Here is a 21,404-nt window from a genome sequence, read left to right as displayed (position 1 = left end):
TCGTCTGTACCTCCCGTCCATGAGTCACTTACTCCAGGTGTCGTGAGTCCTGCGGGCCTTCTGCACATTGAGACTAGGACTTCTGTTTGTATATTTTTGTTCCATGTATAATTTGTGTCTGGCTTGTTTATTTCATGTTTGCTTGTTATTAGGGGTTCTCATCCATGACGAGGTCGCTAATGTTCTTTTGTATGCGACAAGGCTACTTGTGGTACTAGCTTACTAGCAGTGGGGTTGCCTATGGTTTTAATCCACGACGAGATCGCTATTGGTTTTTGTGTGCATTATTATTGTTCACTTTTCCTTTTTTTCCTTCTAGTTTTATTTAGTTTTACTCTTGTCTTCCCTTAGATTCAACAGGTGCCTTGTTTCACTGTAAGACCTGGTGGCACCGGAATTGGGGCAAAACTAATTCGACCCTTCAAATGTGGCTGTTAAAGGTGAAAACTTAGCACCACAGGTATCCAGTGGTTACTAGGGGAAACAATAGAGTTAGCTGTTAGAGTAGGGTGCTGTGACCTTTTCCTTACAGTGGTCACAGCTTGGTTTTTGTTATTCCCATATTCCATTTATACATATATACCCCGGTCATGTGATCTGCATTCTCACCTCTATGCTCCTGGTTACTGTCAGTTACTTGTGTCAGTCCTGAGTCCTATATTCTGTTTAGTTTTACTAATTTGTTATTTCTGATCATCCTGCTACTGCTCCTGTTACATTATCACTCTAGTTCCCTGTTTTATCGATATAGAACAGTTGCTAATCATAACATCATCATTGGAGTAAACAAATATAAACATGTGATTAATGCCCCTTTCCCACTGCAGCTAAAAAATGGTAAATTGCAGATTTTTAGAGCAATTTACCGTTTTAAGGCTGCAGTGGGAAAGTGCCAGAGTTGAAATACAGTTTAAAGTTAAATGGTATTTCAACCCGTTTTTAAAGCAGAGTCCTACACGTTAATATAAAGTTTAAGAGGCAGTGGGAATGCCTCTTAAACGTTATTTAGCCTCCAGGCAGTCCCAGTGCCTGATGAGAACTAGTAGTTCTCACTTTGTGCATGTGTAATGAGTGCACGTGCATAATAAAGAGCTGCTAATTACATATGCGCATATGTAATGAGCGGCTCATTATTATGCACGTGCACTCATTACATATGCGCAAAGTGAGAACTACTAGTTCTCATCAGGCACTGGGACTGCCTGTATCCCGCATGGACCCTGCATGGACCCCCGCTGCCTCCCCACTGCCATGCATCCCGTGCAGGTAAGTACAAGGGGAGGGGAGGTGGGGGCACAGGGCAGGTACGCGGGGTTTAGGCACTCTTTACACTTGGGGGGGAGGGATTAGGCACTCTTTACACTGGGGGGGTTAGGCACTCTACATTTTACACGGTTCACTGCAATGGGAATGGTACTTAAATGGTCTTTAAAACGGTAATCTGCTGCAGTGGGAATGCTAATACTGTTTTAAATACCATTTAAGATTACCAGTACTTTAAACTGGTCTGCAGTGGGAAAGCAGCATTAGGGTGGGATGTTCTAACATCCGCCACCAGTCTCCGCCCCTCTTCACCGGCTACCGCATATGCACAAATGCGATTATTAATACCACGCACAGCTCTTAAATTGTGGCACCATCCCTGGACTTCTGGGTCTTAGACTAGGGAGTCCATCTGTGCATGTGCAGAGTGATGGTGCCGGCCGCAGGGCATGCTGGGAGTTTTCCATGCTGGATACCTCTAGCAGTGCTAAGCAGAGAAGCTCATAAGCTTCTTTAGACTATCGCCAACAAGAGCTGCCAATGCCCGAACGGAGGCGCTTTAATGCATCTGAAAATGCGGTAAAAACCCAGATAACGGAGTTTTTACCACATTTTCGGTTTAGAGCATTCCGCCCTGAGTCTGGAGATGCAATAGCAAAAATTGTTGGTAAGCTTTTTTTGGACAAGCACTCAACTTTAGACAAATATGCCACTCACTGCCATTATTATACAGATGTGGCTGCTTATGTTGTTGTTGTGATGCATGCATTCAATGTGCGAAATAGCCGGCACCTGCGTTATGCCATTAACTGCAATAGGAGGCGGCTTCCACACGCGCTCTCCAATTGCCTTCAAAAGGAGTTGCCTGAGATGCAGGTGGCAGTCCACTATGCAGATGCATCATGGTCCCACTTCAGTAAGTTGTAGCAGGACAGGACATTTCTGTATATGGAATTGTTTATTGGTTAAATCCTAGGAGATAAAGGAATGTGATTGGAAGCCAATGTGAACTTGTAAAGACAGCACAATAAATAGTTATAAAACATTATTTTTTTTTCTGTAAGAGTTAAGTTTCAGAAAACCCTTTTTTAACGTAAGATTCCTTTATTATCAAAAGGCACTAAAAAAGTAAATCTGTAAATAAATAACTATTGTGAACCACACGTCCTTACCATATTCTTTAACTCAACACTAGACAAATAACAGCTGTTAAATGATAATGTAAAATTTCCTGCAGCTCCTAGAGCAGGCCTCCGGGTCTGTGTCCCCACCTCCTGCCCGCACTTTTCTTCTTTACAGAGCTGTCACTGTAAATCCTCTCTCCACTGTATCATGCTGCAAACATTAGAATCATATCCTGGCCTTTAGATCTCTCAGACAGAGCACTGTAGAATGCTATGATGTTACTGCAGCCAGAATGGCACTTCATTATGGTCACATAATCTGCAATTCATGTAAGAAGGCTATAAAACATAGCCAGCATCATGGCCATCCCTGTTATGCATAGTCCCAGGCCTATAAATATGAAATATGTAACATGACTAAGGTTGCTGAAATAACAGTAGAATCTGACACTCTGTATACTAATTCCACAGAGGATAAAAGGGAGTACTGGATATTACTGTCCGATACATAGAGAACCAGGGCATACTTGACTACTTTTGAAAACTAGTTTCAGGGAGATTTTAGTTGGTAGTAGAATTCTGCAAAGCGCCACTTTTAGGGGGCGTGTCATGTTCCACCCAAAGGGCGTGTCTAGTTCCATTTATGGAGAGATTGTGAAAAGAGATTGTGAACATGGCACCTAGAAGCGTGGGTGTGTACTGCTACGTCCGAGAGGAATCTTTTAAAATTATTTCTATACAAATGTAGATGAGCCCCAAAGCAGTTAGTAAGAGTTACTATACTAGGTATAGTACCAAAAGATTGGAGAATAGCAGAGGTAGTGCCAATATTCAAAAAAGGAAAAAAGGAAGATCCCGCTAAATACAGACCCATTAGTTTAACATCAATTGTGGGTAAACTATTTGAAGGATTTTTAAGGGATGGTATCCAGGAATATTTAGACCATCACCGTCTACTCAGTACTAACCAACATGGGTTCGTGAAAAATCGTTCATGCCAAACTAACCTACTAGGGTTCTATGAAGAGGTTAGCAAAAACCTTGATAATGGAAATGCTGTAGATGTGATTTTCCTAGATTTCGCTAAAGCATTTGATACTGTACCACACAAGAGGTTGATTAATAAAATGGAGAACCTAGGATTGGGTGAAAATATCTGCAGATGGGTAGGGAATTGGCTATGTAATAGAGAACAAAGAGTGGTTGTGAATGGTGCCGTATCAGATACGATACCGGTACTAAGTGGAGTGCCCCAGGGTTCGGTTTTGGGGCCCATTTTGTTTAACATTTTTATTAATGATATTGGCATAGGGTTACTCAGCAATGTATCCATCTTTGCGGACGATACAAAACTTAGCAAAGTCATCATATCATCAGAAGATGTCACCATGCTTCAAAATGATCTTGCAATTCCAGATGAGTGGGCAAAAAAATGGAAGATGAGGTTCAATATAGATAAATGTAAGGTTATGCACCTTGGGAGACACAACCATTGTGCAAGTTACAACCTTAGCGGGGAGGAACTGGGTAATTCCATACTTGAAAAGGATCTAGGAGTCCAAATAGACAGCAAACTGGGATGTAGTGCGCATTGTAATGTAGCTACAAAAAAAGGCCAACAAAATTCTGGCATGTATTAAGAGGGGAATGGAAACTAGGGACTCAAGGGTAATTATGCCACTGTATAAAGCATTGGTGAGACCTCACCTCGAGTACGGAGTGCAGTTCTGGGCCCCACACTATAAAAAGGACATCATAGAATTAGAAAAAGTCCAAAGGCGAGCAACAAAGCTTATTAGGGGAATGGAGAATTTAAGCTACGGGGAGAGATTAAGCAATTTGGGACTATTTTCATTGGAAAAGAGACGTTTAAGGGGGGACATGCTCAACATGTACAAGTATATCAAGGGCCAATAAAAGGACATATATCATACACCCTCTTTTCTACTAGAAAGGAATCTAGGACACGAGGGCATGAGTATAGATTAGAAGAAAAAAATATTTCATTCAGCTAGTAGAAAGAATTTCTTTACGGTCAGAACAGTCAAACTCTGGAACTCTTTCCCCAGAGAGGTGGTAACGGCTGGCTCATTAAATGCGTTCAAAGCAAAGTTGGACAAACATTTACTGGATAAAAATATCCATGGGTACAAATAAGAAATATAATCTGTCTGTAAAATATCAGAACCTACCAAATCAGCAATAGATATCTATACCAGGTTGAACTAGATGGACGCAAGTCTTTTTTCAGCCTTACCTACTATGTAACTATGTAACTATACTTGCTAAAGTGCTTGGAACTGGAGCTGATGATTCAATGTAACTGTATCTATCTCTCATTCCTTTGTTCTCCAAAAATGTAACAGTGTAATGTGAGTTAGGTGACATAAGGGAGATTTCTATACTAATGATGGAGAGAGGGAGATTGCTGCTATTGCCGCCGCCCCCCCCCCCCCCCCCCCCCCACCACCTACAGCACGCCCCCTGCCGCCGACAGCAACAACTTAATATGGGATGAATTGGGTCGGCTTTTTATTTTACGAAAAGAGGGGCAGCCTATTTGAAACTGACTAAAAATTAGTCTTAACTAGGCGAGATCAGAACGTAACTTTATAAAATTAAAATATATCAATTTACAAAAATCGTTAAACAAATCAGCATAACAAAAAATTGGGCCTTCTGCCCTGACGATCAAGGACTGACCATCTGCCTTGTCCTTGACCATTCATCACTGTGTAAAGAAAGTGCACATCACACCTTCCTTACAAAAACCATCATAAAAAAGGGCCATCTACCCCAAAATAACACCCCCTTGAAGTAACTCAACTAAAGTGGCTTTAGGACCCACCTGGATCGGTGATATCCTTATTCGAAAAACTTACTACGCCTCAGCCACTTTTTCCAAAGGAGCTGCGCACCGCAAGAGAAAATTCAAAAATGATTCAAATCCCAGCCACCGCTCTGCAACCGGCCACCTCAGAAAAAGTTGACACAACTAAACAATACCAAACTAACCCATCCACTTAGGGTGGGAGGGTGGGCAACAATTGAATCAAAGAGACAGAGGGTGAAATGTAATAGGATGAGAGATTCAGAAAGTGAGAGATTTGGTAAGAAATCTCCAGTTTTTTTAAAGTGGCAATCATTTACACAGCAAAACCAGTGTGATTTTGCTGTGTCAATGATTGCCACTTTAAAAAAACTGGAGATTTCTTACCAAATCTCTCACTTTCTGAATCTCTCATCCTATTACATTTCACCCAATCTTCTAGAAACTTCCATAATCCCTGACTATATCCAAGCCCCTAACACTAACTACTAATAAATACAAACCCTAACAAATCTCCGCCCCTCCCCTAGGAAAAATCGCACAACCCCTTGTTGTCCTGTAGTGTAAGATGTACTTTAGCATAGGCCACAAAACTTGTGTCACTTCATGCACACAAGGTGCATTCCGTGATCTTTACTTATTCATTCAAAATTACTTGGCTGTTGATTCTTCAGTAATTGCTTTCACCAAACATGGCGTTGGTCTTCTACAAGACATACAGACGCTGTTATTACTTCTTTTTCCGAAAAGGAAAATTACAGTTTAAGTTAAACATGATTCCTCTCTGGGATCTAGTACAATCCTCTGTTGTGTAACAAGTCTGTAAAAAAAAAAAAAAAAACATCCAAAATACTGTAAACATCAACTGTCCTATAATAACCGTTCTGTTAGTGAAAACAAATTCTTTACAGTGAAACTATAAAACACGGCCTTCTTCAGAGTTGTACAGAAGCACATTTTATGTACAGAAACACAAGCTGGGTACAGGGTCGGCCTGGAGCATGAAGGGCACATCCGGCAAATTCAGTGGTAGGAGCTCATGCTTTGGTGTACCCCCAGAGTGGCTGTGGCCAGCTGAACCTGAGGCTTAACTAACCACTAGAGCATGCATAGTCCGGGGCGCTTGATAAATAGTGCATTCATGATAATGTACCAGATTAATAACCGCAATATACTGTTGACAATACACCGTATTACTGTGCAGTGTAATGTAACGTACAATGCTAAATTCAATTGAACAGTCTGGAAGCCGATCCCTAGAGGAGGGGGTTTCCCCCATAAGTCTGTGGGACAGTCTAACTCTGGCTGTGTACACACCTAGCCAAAGCACTTACCAATCATCTGCCTGATGAGCTGTGCCTCATGTCTCAACTTGGAAGGCATTAAAATGCGCCCAACGAGTTCAGATGTCAGTCATCGGCTATCCCTGAAGCAAGTGTGCCAACCGTCCTTACACACATCCAGATGGGCCAATCTGTAGATATGTTGTCCATCATCTGTGCTGCAGGCCGAGCGAAGTAGAATCTGCATTGTTGAAAATGGACGCTGGATTGTCGAATCTGCAGCCGTTTTTGATCATTTGCAACTGCTTTCAACAATCCGTAACTGTCTCAACTGTCAAACATTTCCATCAATCAGATAGTTGAATACTGACAGTCCAACTGATGTCAGAAACGGACAGAATTCCAACTGGTTGAATCGTTCTGACAGTCGGAATCAACATTGAATGCCCACCATAGTGTCCCAAAATATAATTCTTTAAAATGAGGTATTCCCAGATACAAGACAGATAGACAATTCAGTTCCGTACATTGGAGACACCATTATAAATACACAAACATAACACATGCTTCTATGTTCATTTTGTTTTCTTTTGCAATGACCCAAAATGGAACAGGTATTTCATTGACATCTTTAACTAATTCAATGTGAATTATACTGTAGATAGGGTGTTATTACTCACGTTAGTGATGCAGAGCAAAGCCATCAAGAATGTAATGACAGCAACCAATAAGGTAAAGAGTTTCCGATGTCTCTTCAGAATACTGAAATCATCTGCAAGGCCCGTGATCACTGCCTCCATACCACCCATCTGCAATACAAGACAGGAAATGACTGCATTTGTATATCCATCTTAGAAAATGTTTCAGGTAGCAATGATAGTATTGAGAAAGACCCCGCAGGTCCTACAAATAGAACACGCTTGTGACCGCTTTAAATATGACTCTGATTTTATATATTTTTTCAAACACATTTTCTACTAAACATTAATGAGCTTAGGTCATATTTTTGCAACAATTAAAATGACCACAAAATAAGATCTGATTCATTTTATTCCTCCCAACATTTCTATTGCTAAAATACAGTATGGCGGATTTGTGTTAAACAAAAACTATATTTAAATATGGGTGGGTATTACAGGAGTGCTGGTGACGTAGATCGCACAGATTGCTCAGATCGCTTCTTAAAACATGGGTGACTTGCAGTTTCTCGTTAAGTGATCTGACTGGATATATACTGCATGCTTGAATGATCTAGATCAGCAATAGCTATGCGTGGGGCCACGCATCGTTATTGCTATGGGGCACGCACACAGATTTTTGCTTAATTTCTAAAAGATTTACAGACCCCGCCCCCCCACCAGCCGCTGGGGTCCGACAGATTGGGGCGTACATGCACGAGACACTTGCGGAACCCAATTCTGTCGGAAGCCCTGCATGTGTCCCTGAGATGGCCAGGGAAGCACCCTGTCACCGCTCCCCGCCACCTTGCTGATGGGGACGCGTGAGCTGCTCATGCATCCCCATGCGTGACCCGCACATCACCACCCTCCGCTACGGGATCTGGTGAGTACTCGGCAATGCTGAGGGTGTTTCCATCTGTAGCCAAATTGCTTAGCAATTGAGCACAAATCTCCCCGGGTGTATGACCCATAAGTCTACGATGGATTCATTGTGATCAAGTCTATGGCCACAGGTAAAAGAGAATTCCTAGGTGGAGGAGAGTCCCTCTAATTACAGGATGGAACAGCAGTGGCGTAACTATAGCACCGCAGCCCCCGCCACCGTGGGGGGGCGCCGTGCATATGGGGGCGCCGGGGGCTGCGGTGCTATAGTTACACCTCCCCCCAATCCCCCGCAGGCTTACCTATTTCGCTGGACCCGGCGGCTCCGTTCTTCTGCTGAGGACAACCACAAAATGGCCGCCCCCATACAGCAGACAGAAACTGTCTGCTGTATGGGGGCGGCCATTTTGTGGTGGTCCTCAGCCGAAGAACGGAGCCGCCGGGACCAGCGCGAAAGGTAAGGCTGCGGGGGATTGGGGGGGTTTGCATGGGCGGCGGGCGGGGGCGCCCAAAACGTAGCTACGCCGCTGTGGAACAGACTATATTGAGAGTTTTTGAGAAGGATTGAATACAATTTAAAGCATAGCAGAATATGCTGTTACTATATAAGTCAATGTTAATGAATAAAACAAAAGTAAAGAGCCTAACTAAAAAGTTAATAAAGGCAAAGATAATTTACAGGAGAACAAAGTCTCAGAATAAGAGCAGCCCCAAATAAAATTGCTTATGATGTTAATAAATGAAGGTTACTCAGATTAGGGATGGACATCGGAAGCCAACCATCAAATGATGGCAGTGCTTCCACCATTGAAACTTTCGATGCGATGGTAACTAACCATCGAATCAAAAGTATTCGATGGTGAAAACTAGTTATATGACTAGTGCATGCGCAAAAGCCAGTATTGCCATGTGTAAGGTAGTAATTGAGTTTGGTGGCAGGGCCCAGGCTCTGAGCAACATATTACTTTATCATTGGACATTGTGTGTATAATATACATATACTGTATAATATTCACACAATGCCCAATGATGAAGTAGTATAATAATTTTGTACACATTATTAACACTTTAACAGCAAGTAATCAAAATGTAATAAAATTAGATAAATTGTAAACTAACTCGTTTTAGGTTTCACTATTTTTCCAGATAGGAAAATGTCTATTTATTAAGGCAAGTGTAACTACACACACACAAATAAGGGAGATGACGGTATAGTGGTCATCACATCATTTATATGGTGAGATAAATATCGCAATGAGCAGGGCTGGCTCTACCATTAGGCAGCTGCCTAGGGTGCCAGGATCTGTGGGGGCACCACTATAATGCTACACACTAGGCGATTCTAGCTTCCATCGTCAGCTATATGGTTGCTCAGTGACCATATTGCCGGTGATACCTAGCGACCTTCGCCGTGTGTGCGCTCCCACCGCAGCCCAGCGACGGTCGCAGGAACTTGCTAGAATCACTGGTCCCCAGTAAAATACTGATAACCAGCAATTCGGTCACTGAGCGACCAATCGCTAGCGACAAGGTCACGTAATATAAAAAATAGTTCACTATATATAAAAACAGTTAAGGTGCCCCTACACTGAGGCGATTTGGTCCGATTGTGGCCAATTGCGACCAATCGACCCCTTAAATCGGACCAAATCGCCTCTCCCTGACATGCTGTTGGGTCCCGTGCGCATCGGACCCGACCAGGTGCTCAGACCGACAGGCAGCCACCCGTTCCTCCTGGCGGTGAGGCGGGTGGGAAGCAGGGATGCATGCAATCTATCACAACGGGTCGCATGCGTTCCTGCCGCCGGGAAGGTCCCTGCAGCCTGCAGGCTGTCCTGTGTCCGTACACTGCTGCGAGACGTCACAGCAGTGTATGGGCACCTTTATCTTGGTTCATTCCACTGGTACCCCAGGACTGTGTATATTGTTCCTCACTATCTCACTATATTCACAGAAACAGACAATCTCTGACCAACACTTCAATGATGATCATATAGTGGTTGCTGCCTGGTAATACTAATGGAGTATATTAATGAGTGTTGTATGTGACTGACATTCACAAATATCTGTAGCTAGTTGTATTGTGTACCTATTATTATTGTAGCTTGCCTGAGCTGGTATAACATTCAGTGACTTCTCCTCCTCTCTGAATCCTCCAGAGCTCAGTGTGTCTGTGAAATTTGCTGCTGTTTGAGTGACTGGTGCTGCTGCTGCAGGGTCAGGTTTGTGCTCTGATTGGCTCTCTGAGTCAGGGAGAGCCAATCAGAACTAGCAGTGGGCCCTGTTGCCTAGCAGCTACAGCAACCATAGAGAGGGAGAGGGAGGGAAGCAGAGAGAAAGTCAGACAGCCTCCAACGAACCTAGGAAGTTTCCCTGACACAGACACAGCAGCCAGGGGAGGCATAGCTTTTGGGAATTACAAAAAATAAGCCACCATCGGTACACCATCGAATGATTAGCATTCGATGGTGACAAACATCGGAAGGTCACCATTAAATGGCAAAAACACTAACATCGAAATAAAAACATCGATGTTTCCGAAACATCGACCATCGATGTCCATCCCTAACTCAGATTGGACACCAGAACTCTGCTGCAGAGGTCAGTAAATCTGAGAAAGAAGCCTCGGCATACACACAGCCAGGGGCTGACATACCCCAGTTTTGTTAAACAACCTCATCGCCCTCCTGTCCCCAAACAACCATAATGCAACCAAGCTGCAGCATAATCGCTGGGCATGTGCAGTGCAGTGCAGCTCCAGTGCATGTCCAGCTAAACTATTGTCCATTTGCATAATAATCTGTACAGTGGATCATATGCCATGACAGTCATGGCTGCGTGATCCGATAGCTCCTTGGTGCAGCAGGTCCGATCTCCAGCTCATATTTGATGCGCACGGGACCATGCATCGGATCGGAATTGAAGACGAAACACAACTTTTCATCCAATTTCTCAGCCTAATCCAGTGGTAGCCAACCCTAGCCCTCGAGAGCTACCAACAGTTCACATTTTACAGACAACCTAGCTGCTGCACAGCTGCACTCAGTAATCACTGACACATTTTAAAAGATCCACAGATGGAGCTAATTAGCTCACTTGTGATTCTGTGAGGAGACCTGCAAAACATGCACTGTTGGTAGCTCTCGAGGACTAGGGTTGGCTACCCCAGGCCTAATCCATCAAAATCAGATGAAAAAGTCCCGGAATGCGGGGGAGGCCTGCTGGGACTTGTAGTTCACCTGTATAAAGAAATGTTTTGTATGGCTGATATAACCATATCAGGCTGGCGTCCACAGCCCACGGATGCTGGTGACAGCCCCGGGCTTCAGCCCTGGACAGGTGAAGCATGAAGGAGGGGATACCTTTATTGGGTGGGTCCCCACTTCCCCAGGTATCCTGTCCAAGGCTGACCAGCCACGGTGCTCATGTTTTGGCCGGGGGACCTTATGTTAAAAATGTGCCACGGCTGTGGCAGCACCAGGCTGTGGGAGCCAGGTGCTGGTTTCAAAATACAGGGGAACCCCCGGTTTTTCTGTCCTTCGTATTTTTGAAACCAGGACCGGTCCAAGAGTCCGGGGCTGGTTTCAGAAATAGGGGGGCCCTACGCTTCCCCCCCCCCCCCATATTTTTGGAGCCAGGTCCCACTCAAAGGTCCAGGGCTGGTTATGCTCAGGAGGGGGGACCCCATGACATTTAAAAAAAATAAATTTACTTTTACACATATTTTACCATAGAACCATTCACAGATCTCAATCTATGCTTGATTATGTCAAATTCACACATCACAACCTGGTCTGCATGTTTGGCGATTTTTAGTAACATTTCCCCGAATTCCCATCTCATTAAATATCTGAATTCTATACATGATAATGGGAAAACATCTGGATGCGAGTTCCAGCGTTACTAAATATCACCACTTCAAAATGTGCGATTTCGCGGCATTTCACATCTTATTAACTTGGCGATTTCAGAAACAGTGCTAAAACTGTTGTTTTTTTTGCGAAACTATAGCCTCAAAAAAACGCATTCTATTAAATATCACCCTGGATTTCCTGATAAGGACCCAATGTACTGTACTAGCCACTAGATACATTTAAATACCTACACTACAGTATGTGCACAACAAATGTTGGCCTCCTAAATAAATTAGACAAAAAAACCTTTGACTAAATAATAAATCAATATTGCACATAATAGTAATAAAAGTGATGCTAACTATTTATCTATCCTTTTATCTTATAACAAGCAATGAGTACATTCACCTTTAGAAACATAATTTATTGTATTCTCTTAGTACAACAGTTCTGATTATCAGAACCAAATAAAGAACGATATGTAAATCAGGATGGGCATAAGGCCTATCAGAGCAGTGGGAGGGTATAGATAGGGTAAGAAAAGTCACATGCTAGCATGTGAAGCTTCCTCTGTCCGAAAAGCCCCACCCACCCTTCCCTATTTCTTTTCTCTTAGGCGGCGGTAAAGAACGGTCATCCTTGTAAGATCTTGATGTGTGTGTATATAGTGGGGTGTCGCTCTCCCCTGACATCTAGGGTCATCGGCCATGCTTCCGCCCGGGGGATGGTCACCACTAGCACGAGTGGATGACTGGGGAGAGTGATCACCAGCGATGGTGTGTATGGTAGACATCTTTAACCCCACTTTCCTATAGTGACCGTTCTTTGGTGCCGCCACCATTATATATATAGTTTAGTTAATTGTCAAATAAATTTGACATTCATTTTGAAACGCCAGCACTTGTGTCTGTGTCTTTTTTATTAGATAAGTTAGTTGTTAAGGTTTAAGTTGAAGTTATGGTGAAATTGAAAAGTGTGGACCTGGGGGATACCCGATGGGGAGTTTATTAACTTTATTATTATTTCTCCAATAATTATACACAATACAGTGTTTTTCCCTAATAGATACTCCACTAATTTCTTATTTTGTTGTTTTAAGGAAATGCATATGGGGAATATAAAAAAAAACCCTATGGAGCACCGAACATGTTCATCGGAGCACGACCAATCTAATATCCATGATTGACAAAAGTTTCTTTGTTATACAATGCTTCTGTTCAGAGTCACCTCTGACGGGTCTGTCTAAATACAGCCTGACTCTTGTATTTGTTCTGTGTTCAGTTTCACCTGTCATATAATTAGCAATTAGCACTCTGCCTTGTGTCAGGCTGCGCACCTGCAGTTACTTTCCTCATTAAGGGGCTTGTCCATTCTAGCTGTTCTGATTGGATATTGCTTCCTATATTACCCAGCCTGCCCTAAGCTCTGTGCTGGTTATACTGCTTATTTCAAGCCATTGCAGCAGAGCACATGCATGCTTTCCTGACCAACCCTTATGCGGATATCTCCTGTACTTAGTGCTTGTCTGTATACCCTGATCCTACCCAGCCATGTTTGTACCTACCTGGATCCTGGTTCCCAGAGTTTGTTTAACCCTCCATGTGCCTGTGCTGTGTTTGGTCCTGTTTGTCCCAGTTGATTCTTGCTCCAATAGAGCTTCTGTTTATATGTTTTCACCCATTTGTCTGTAACCAGAACTGCCCCACAGTCTGGTCCTGCTCTACGTACTGTCTATCTACCCATCTGTGCCAGCTCTGCTCCACAATCCGGTCCTGTCACTTGTCTGTCTGTACAATATTGCATTTAGACACTGCCTGGGCCTGCACCTCTAATGCCATTGCGGTTCAGTACCCAGTGCTTGGTAATTCCCTCTCCAGTGCTGTGGTGCTCGTGTATACCATCTGCTGCAGTGGTCCCGTGCTAGTCGCACATGGTAGTGTGCTAAAGTTTGTATTTGTCTTGTGTGTCTGGTCCTTCCTTTTGTGTCCAAGTCTGACTCCAGTCCTGTGTTTAAAATACTGTGCAATTTGGCGCTGCCTACCTGAAAGGTAATACTAGTCAAAATTAGATATATGGAAAGAAAGTGTAAAGAAACGTATTAATCCTTTAAGAGGTTTATTGGTGTGCAAGATAAAATAATGCAGTATAACAACGTTTGCCAACCAAGCAGTTGCTGCAAGTCTGGTGATGTTTTAGCAAACTGAATGGCAGGGAGGGATGAGATGTTACTGCGGGGATAGTGGGGGATATAGCCCCTGTGATAATGTCTCACAGGGAACTGGGTGGGTGAGGGGTGGAGGGCAGTATACAAGCCGTACAAGTAGGTACTTGGATGGTAAGTTCAGGCTATAACTGTCCGTGGGGAGATGTAGGCATAACAATGAAAACAAAGTTCCGCGAAAGCAGTCAGTAGGTGAGGTCAAGGTGAGACGGTGAGTGTCACCGGGTGTTGGCGTCCCAAACCACCCGGTGATACACTAACCTCTTACCCGATACCTGGTCTCGTAGGTCCCTCGCCGGAGATCTGGCTGCAGACTTGTGCGGGCGGGCGGCAGTAGTAGCACACTGCTCCACGGCGTCTTCCGTCACTTCCGGGTTCGGCTGCTAAGCTTGCGCCCGGGGTGTCAGGATCAGCCGGAGCTGTGTGGTCTCAACTCCTGTAGTGGAGGAGATTTGAAGTCGATGTGTCTGCGTGTATATGTCCAACGCGTTTCGGCTCTCTTAGGAGCCTTTTTCAAGGATGTCAGTGCCGGTGTTAGGACTGTCTTTAAATTAAGTGACCTTCCTCCTGATTGGTTGCGGGTTCATGATGCTTATTGGTTCATCAATATTGACTCTGGCTGGGGGTGGGGCCAGGTGTGGGGGTCAGATCCTGAAGAATCTAGTTGATTGGTTAGTAATTTGAAGTGGTGATTGGCTTCCGATCCCTCGCTCCGGTAAGTGGGCGGGGTCAGGCACACAGTTCATATAGGTGACTGATGTACTGCGTGTTTTTAACGCTGATACTCGTGCCCAGTTCTGTTTTGTATGTAAATGGGCAGACAATATATAGTTTGTGCAGTAATAGTATCATGGTATATACACTTAAATCCATGTTTAGAAAGGTGGTTATCGTGATGTAGGGTAGAGACAAAATCACTACTGTATGGAGTCCTAGATTACTCCATTATATGTGGATATTGGGGATGTTGTGATATCTATAATGCTGCTACATTGAAATCTATATTCAACCCCTTTGGCTCCAATGTTTTCAGGGTGAAAATCCATTTAAGCTCTTCTTTGTCTAGTTTCTTGCTGAAATTGCCCCCCCTCCAGTTTTGATCTAATTGGGTAATAATGAGGAAAGTCAGGTCCTTGGGGTTCTGTCCATGTGCGAGTCTGAAATGGTTGGATAAGCTATGCTGTTCATAACCCTTCTTGATATTCCGAATATGTTCTGCCAGTCTAATCTTGAAGGGCCTGACCGTGCGGCCCACATACTGCAGACCGCACGTACAGGCCAACAAGTAGATGACTCCTTTGTGGTGACAGGTCAACTCTTGTTTGATATGGAATGATTGTCCTGTGATGTTGGACTTGAAGGTGTCAGTTTTCTTTCCTATTCCAGCACATGTTCTACAACCTATACAGTCACCACACCTGGAAAAACCAGGGGTGCCCTTTATCAGTGTAGTCTGTGTTAGTCTACCAGGTGGAATGTGGTTCCTAACCAGTGTGTTCCTAATGTCAGGGGCCTTCCTGTAGACTACCTTCGGTCTCTCTGGTAGAATGTCTCCTAATATCCTGTCCTTACGTAGTACTTTCCAATGTTTATTCATTAGGTGTTTTATTTCTCCTGCAGCCTCACTGTACTGTGTGATAAATAGAATGTCTCTGTCAATAGGATTACTTGTTTCTGTTTTGTCTTTCAAAAGCTCTTGTCTGTCCCTTGTCTCAACCTGTGTATATGCCTTTTCAATAAGTGTGGGGCAGTATTTTTTGTCCAGTAGCTGTTGTGTCAAGTCTTGGCTCTGCTCCCTGAATGTATCAGGATTGGAACAGTTCCGCTTCAGTCTGGTAAATTGGCCCAAGGGTATGCTCTTGAGCCAATTTGGATGGTGTCCACTGTCAGAGTATATGTAGCTGTTTACATCAACAGTTTTGTGGTATGTTTTGGTTTCTATTCTTGAGTTATGTATATAAATCTCCAAATCCAAGAATTCTACCCTTTCTCTACTGTACTTGGTGGTTAGTATGATACCCTTTTCGTTATTATTGAGATGTTCAATGAAGGTTTGCAGTGACTCCTCCGTGCCCTCCCATATAAACAGAATGTCATCGATGAATCTCCGCCACAGGCGTAAATTTGCACCGAATTGATGACCCTGCCAAACCTCTTGTTCCTCCCATCTGCTCATAAAGAGGTTTGCATAACTCGGTGCAAATTTACTGCCCATAGCGGTCCCTGTATGCTGTAGGTAAAATTGTCCATCAAACCAGAGGTAATTGTGTGTCAATGTAAATTGGATGGCCCTAATAATGAAGTCTTTCTGTTCCTTTGGTAGTGCCGGGTCTGCAGTGAGGAAATGCTCTACACTACTAAGTCCATGTTCATGTTTAATGATAGTGTAGAGGGAGGATACGTCACTAGTAACCAGCCACATATCCTCCCTCCAGTCGATCCTCTGTAGTAATTGCAGGGTGTGTGTAGTGTCCCTCAAATATGCTTTCTGAGTTTTGACTATGGGCTGTAAGAAGTGATCAATGTACTGGGATAGATTTGATGTTAGTGAACCTATCCCAGACACAATGGGTCTACCTGGGGGGTTGTTACTGTCCTTATGTATTTTTGGAAGATGATAGAATACCGGTATTATGGGATGTTCTGTTGCTAGAAAGTTATGTTCATGTTTGTTCAGGATACCTAGACTATGGCCTTGGTCAATGAGTTGTTTGAGTTCTTGTTTGTATGTGTTAGTGGGGTCCCCTTTTAGTAGTGTATATGTGTTCCTGTCTCCCAATAATCTCAGTGTTTCATTTTTGTATTTGGTCTTGGTCATGACTACTATTCCCCCTCCTTTGTCTGCAGGTTTTATAATGATGTTATTGTTGTCCCTGAGTTGTTGGAGTGCTTCTTTTTCTGCTTTGGTCATATTGTTGTGATGATGGTGCTTTTTGGTCCCTATTTTGTCCAGATCTCCCACCAGTAGGTCCTCAAATGTTTGGATAATGTGTCCTTTTGTTTGTTGAGGGTTAAAGGTGGATTTTGGCCTAAGTCCTGAATGTTTGTAGTCATCTGGTGTGATGTTGTTTGTCACAATAGGGTTCTGCATGAAGAATTTCTTTAAAGTGAGTTTTCGAGTGAATGCACGTATGTCTAAATAGGTTTCAAATTTATTGAGTTTTTTCTGTGGTGCAAACTTAAGGCCTTTGTCTAATACCCTGATTTCTGTGTCAGTGAGAGCAGTCCCGCTAAGGTTAAAGATGCCTACTCCTGGTTTTATAGTGGGGCCTTCGGTGCTGTCTTGGTTTTTTTGGGTTTTGTAACCCCCCCTGCAACCTCTTCTTCTTCTTCCCTGTCTTTCCTTTTGTTTGTGGAGTGTGTTTTTAGAGGGGTGCAGGTCACACTGCCTGCTGCTTCCTCTAAAAAAATATCCTTTCTTTGTTGTTCTTCGTTTGTTAGTATGCTGTCTGTATTTGTTTGGTCTTTGTTGTGGCTTCTGTATGTGATGTGTCCTGCCTCTAATGACATTCTGGCTGTGTGACCCTGGTCTTCGTCTTCTATTTCGTAAATGGAAAATGACGAGTTTTCTGAGTCTGTCATTGTGCTGTTTGCATTTGGTGAGAATGCAGTCAGTCGTGTGTTTTCGTCTATTTTGTTCTTTTTGTGCAATGCAGTCATATATTGTTGGTAGGTTAATTTTTTGTGGGTGTTTGGGTGGAAGTATTGCTTTATGGGATGAGCATTGTATATTGATTTCTTTGATGTACCTGTGACTATGGTGGGTTTTCCGTCGTGTTTTTGTCCCGTCTTTTGTCCTCTCTTGTGTAAATTCTTTACTCCCCATTTGTCCCGTAGAAATTTGCGTTTTTTGGTCTCTATAATGTCCTTTTCCCCTCTTTCAAGTCGTCTATTTGTGATCTCTTCTATGATTTTATACTCTGATTCGTCCTGGAATGGTTCTAAGGTCTTATGTACCTCAAGGATGTCCTGATCTAGTCCAGCAAGTGTATTTTCATGCTGTTCTAGAAGGAGGCGGATAAGTGTGTTGGAGCATTCATTGAGTGTAGTGTTCCATTTCTGCATAAATTCAGTGTTCTCTGTATATTTCGTGGGGTTTTTTTTGATTCGCAAGCCTTTAGGAATGGTCTGCTGGTCAAGGTACCAATGTAGTGCATATGTATCCCACCATAATTTACCCTCCTGTTTGAGTAATTTTTCTAGGTGTGTAATATTTTTAGCAAAGTCCTGTCCTTTTCCTAGTGCAGCTGATGTATTATCAAAGATGTCAAAAGTTTCTTTGGCCCTATCTACCCTTTTGTCTCTAAGTTCAAGTAGGCCCATGTGATGCTCGGTGTGCTGCAATAACCTGGGGTAAATATACTTATAGGTTAAGGGATGGTTATTGCGCTCAACCTGTGATTTGAGGCGCTGCCAAATAAAGGGGGATTCCCCAGCCCCCTAGGATATACTAAAATACTGTGCAATTTGGCGCTGCCTACCTGAAAGGTAATACTAGTCAAAATTAGATATATGGAAAGAAAGTGTAAAGAAACGTATTAATCCTTTAAGAGGTTTATTGGTGTGCAAGATAAAATAATGCAGTATAACAACGTTTGCCAACCAAGCAGTTGCTGCAAGTCTGGTGATGTTTTAGCAAACTGAATGGCAGGGAGGGATGAGATGTTACTGCGGGGATAGTGGGGGATATAGCCCCTGTGATAATGTCTCACAGGGAACTGGGTGGGTGAGGGGTGGAGGGCAGTATACAAGCCGTACAAGTAGGTACTTGGATGGTAAGTTCAGGCTATAACTGTCCGTGGGGAGATGTAGGCATAACAATGAAAACAAAGTTCCGCGAAAGCAGTCAGTAGGTGAGGTCAAGGTGAGACGGTGAGTGTCACCGGGTGTTGGCGTCCCAAACCACCCGGTGATACACTAACCTCTTACCCGATACCTGGTCTCGTAGGTCCCTCGCCGGAGATCTGGCTGCAGACTTGTGCGGGCGGGCGGCAGTAGTAGCACACTGCTCCACGGCGTCTTCCGTCACTTCCGGGTTCGGCTGCTAAGCTTGCGCCCGGGGTGTCAGGATCAGCCGGAGCTGTGTGGTCTCAACTCCTGTAGTGGAGGAGATTTGAAGTCGATGTGTCTGCGTGTATATGTCCAACGCGTTTCGGCTCTCTTAGGAGCCTTTTTCAAGGATGTCAGTGCCGGTGTTAGGACTGTCTTTAAATTAAGTGACCTTCCTCCTGATTGGTTGCGGGTTCATGATGCTTATTGGTTCATCAATATTGACTCTGGCTGGGGGTGGGGCCAGGTGTGGGGGTCAGATCCTGAAGAATCTAGTTGATTGGTTAGTAATTTGAAGTGGTGATTGGCTTCCGATCCCTCGCTCCGGTAAGTGGGCGGGGTCAGGCACACAGTTCATATAGGTGACTGATGTACTGCGTGTTTTTAACGCTGATACTCGTGCCCAGTTCTGTTTTGTATGTAAATGGGCAGACAATATATAGTTTGTGCAGTAATAGTATCATGGTATATACACTTAAATCCATGTTTAGAAAGGTGGTTATCGTGATGTAGGGTAGAGACAAAATCACTACTGTATGGAGTCCTAGATTACTCCATTATATGTGGATATTGGGGATGTTGTGATATCTATAATGCTGCTACATTGAAATCTATATTCAACCCCTTTGGCTCCAATGTTTTCAGGGTGAAAATCCATTTAAGCTCTTCTTTGTCTAGTTTCTTGCTGAAATTGCCCCCCCTCCAGTTTTGATCTAATTGGGTAATAATGAGGAAAGTCAGGTCCTTGGGGTTCTGTCCATGTGCGAGTCTGAAATGGTTGGATAAGCTATGCTGTTCATAACCCTTCTTGATATTCCGAATATGTTCTGCCAGTCTAATCTTGAAGGGCCTGACCGTGCGGCCCACATACTGCAGACCGCACGTACAGTGCCTTGCCCAGCCTCCTGCATCAGCTTTGTCCCCTCAAAAGTCCTGTCGACACCGGGGTTGGGGTGAACCTAATTTACCCCTTTGAACGTGGCTATTATAGGTGAAGCCTTAGCTTGCAGGAGGCTTCAAGGACTGCTGGGCAAGTGCAACAGTGCCACCTGTATAGCATTCCTAACCGCTTCATGATAAACTGGTTTAATTAATGAAGGCAAATGGTGCTCTTTTTAAATATAATAGTATCACTGACGAAATTAATATTGTCATAATTAAGGTTAGGAGCCCCAAAATTATACTCACAGCACTATCGATTCCAAGTGTAAGTAACATAATGAAAAATACTATTGCCCAAAATGTTGATCCTCGAAGGGTAGAAATTGCTTCTGGGTATAAAATAAATACAAGTCCAGGTCCTGTAAAAAGAAATAAACACATTCATGGCATTTCAAATATCCTGCAATTTGTACATTTGCTGAACAGTAGCTAATGCAAACAAAATGACCATATAACATATCTGATGCCTGATGCATTGCTTTACAGGCATATGCAATCTGTACAAAACTGTAGCCCAAGTGTGGAGAGAAGAATGACACCGTCTAAATAAGTGAAAAAATGGCCTACTGCACAGGTTCTCAAACTCGGTCCCCAGGACCCTACACAGTGCATGTCTTGCAGTTCTCCTCACAGAATCACAATTAAAATAATTAGCTCCACCTGTGGATCTTTTAAAAAGTGTCAGTGAGTAATGAGTGCACCTGCCGGGTGACCTGGAAAACGTGAACTGTGTGGGGTCCTGGGGACCGAGTTTGAGAACCCCTGGCCTACTGTATAACAAGTATTTAGCATCTACAGTAACTATCCTGTAATAGACTGTTAGATTAATGAGAGCTTGTAAACTTTTTAGACGATTACCCTGCAGATGCATGGATTGATGTTCTATGTCCCCTGAGAATTGAATATGGTGAAATATATATTTTCCTCATGCTGATGGCTGCATATTAGCATCAGTAACTATCCACCCTGAAGACATAATAACCTACAGGATGCAAGCTGATATGATTTGGACTGAATGCTAGCAATGGGATTCGGGCGCCAGGGAACAGACGTTTGGCTGGGCGGCTTGTGTGTGTCTCAATATAACACACTTTTTTTGTGGTAACTACCAAGTTACTTTGTAAATGTGACTGAATTCAGTGTTATACTGTGTGCTAGTATTTGCTGAAGTGATTTTACTTGTATGCCACAAGAGGGCAGTCATGCGCAGCTTGTCTAATGTGAACGTACTAAAACTTGCTGTCTCGTGTAACGTGAACTCTATCTACTGTATTGT

General features: G+C 43.4%; 1 protein-coding gene across 1 annotated transcript in view; it reads right to left on the bottom strand.

The window, feature by feature from the left end:
* Positions 1–21,404, bottom strand: part of SLC6A2 (solute carrier family 6 member 2) — a 149,682-nt gene that overhangs the window by 29,915 nt on the left and 98,363 nt on the right. Inside the window, exons 9-10 of the mRNA XM_083165586.1 lie at positions 20,375–20,487; positions 7,181–7,309 (exon numbers count right to left, since the gene is read on the bottom strand). Coding sequence (XP_083021712.1) covers positions 7,181–7,309; positions 20,375–20,487 — 242 coding nt within the window. The remainder of the gene's footprint in view (positions 1–7,180; positions 7,310–20,374; positions 20,488–21,404) is intronic.

This window comes from Crinia signifera, chromosome 11, assembly GCF_055691185.1.
Source record: "Crinia signifera chromosome 11, ASM5569118v1, whole genome shotgun sequence".
NCBI lineage: Eukaryota > Metazoa > Chordata > Amphibia > Anura > Myobatrachidae > Crinia > Crinia signifera.
The sequence above is the reverse complement of the archived record's forward strand: the minus strand, read 5'-3'. Positions and strand labels throughout refer to the sequence as shown.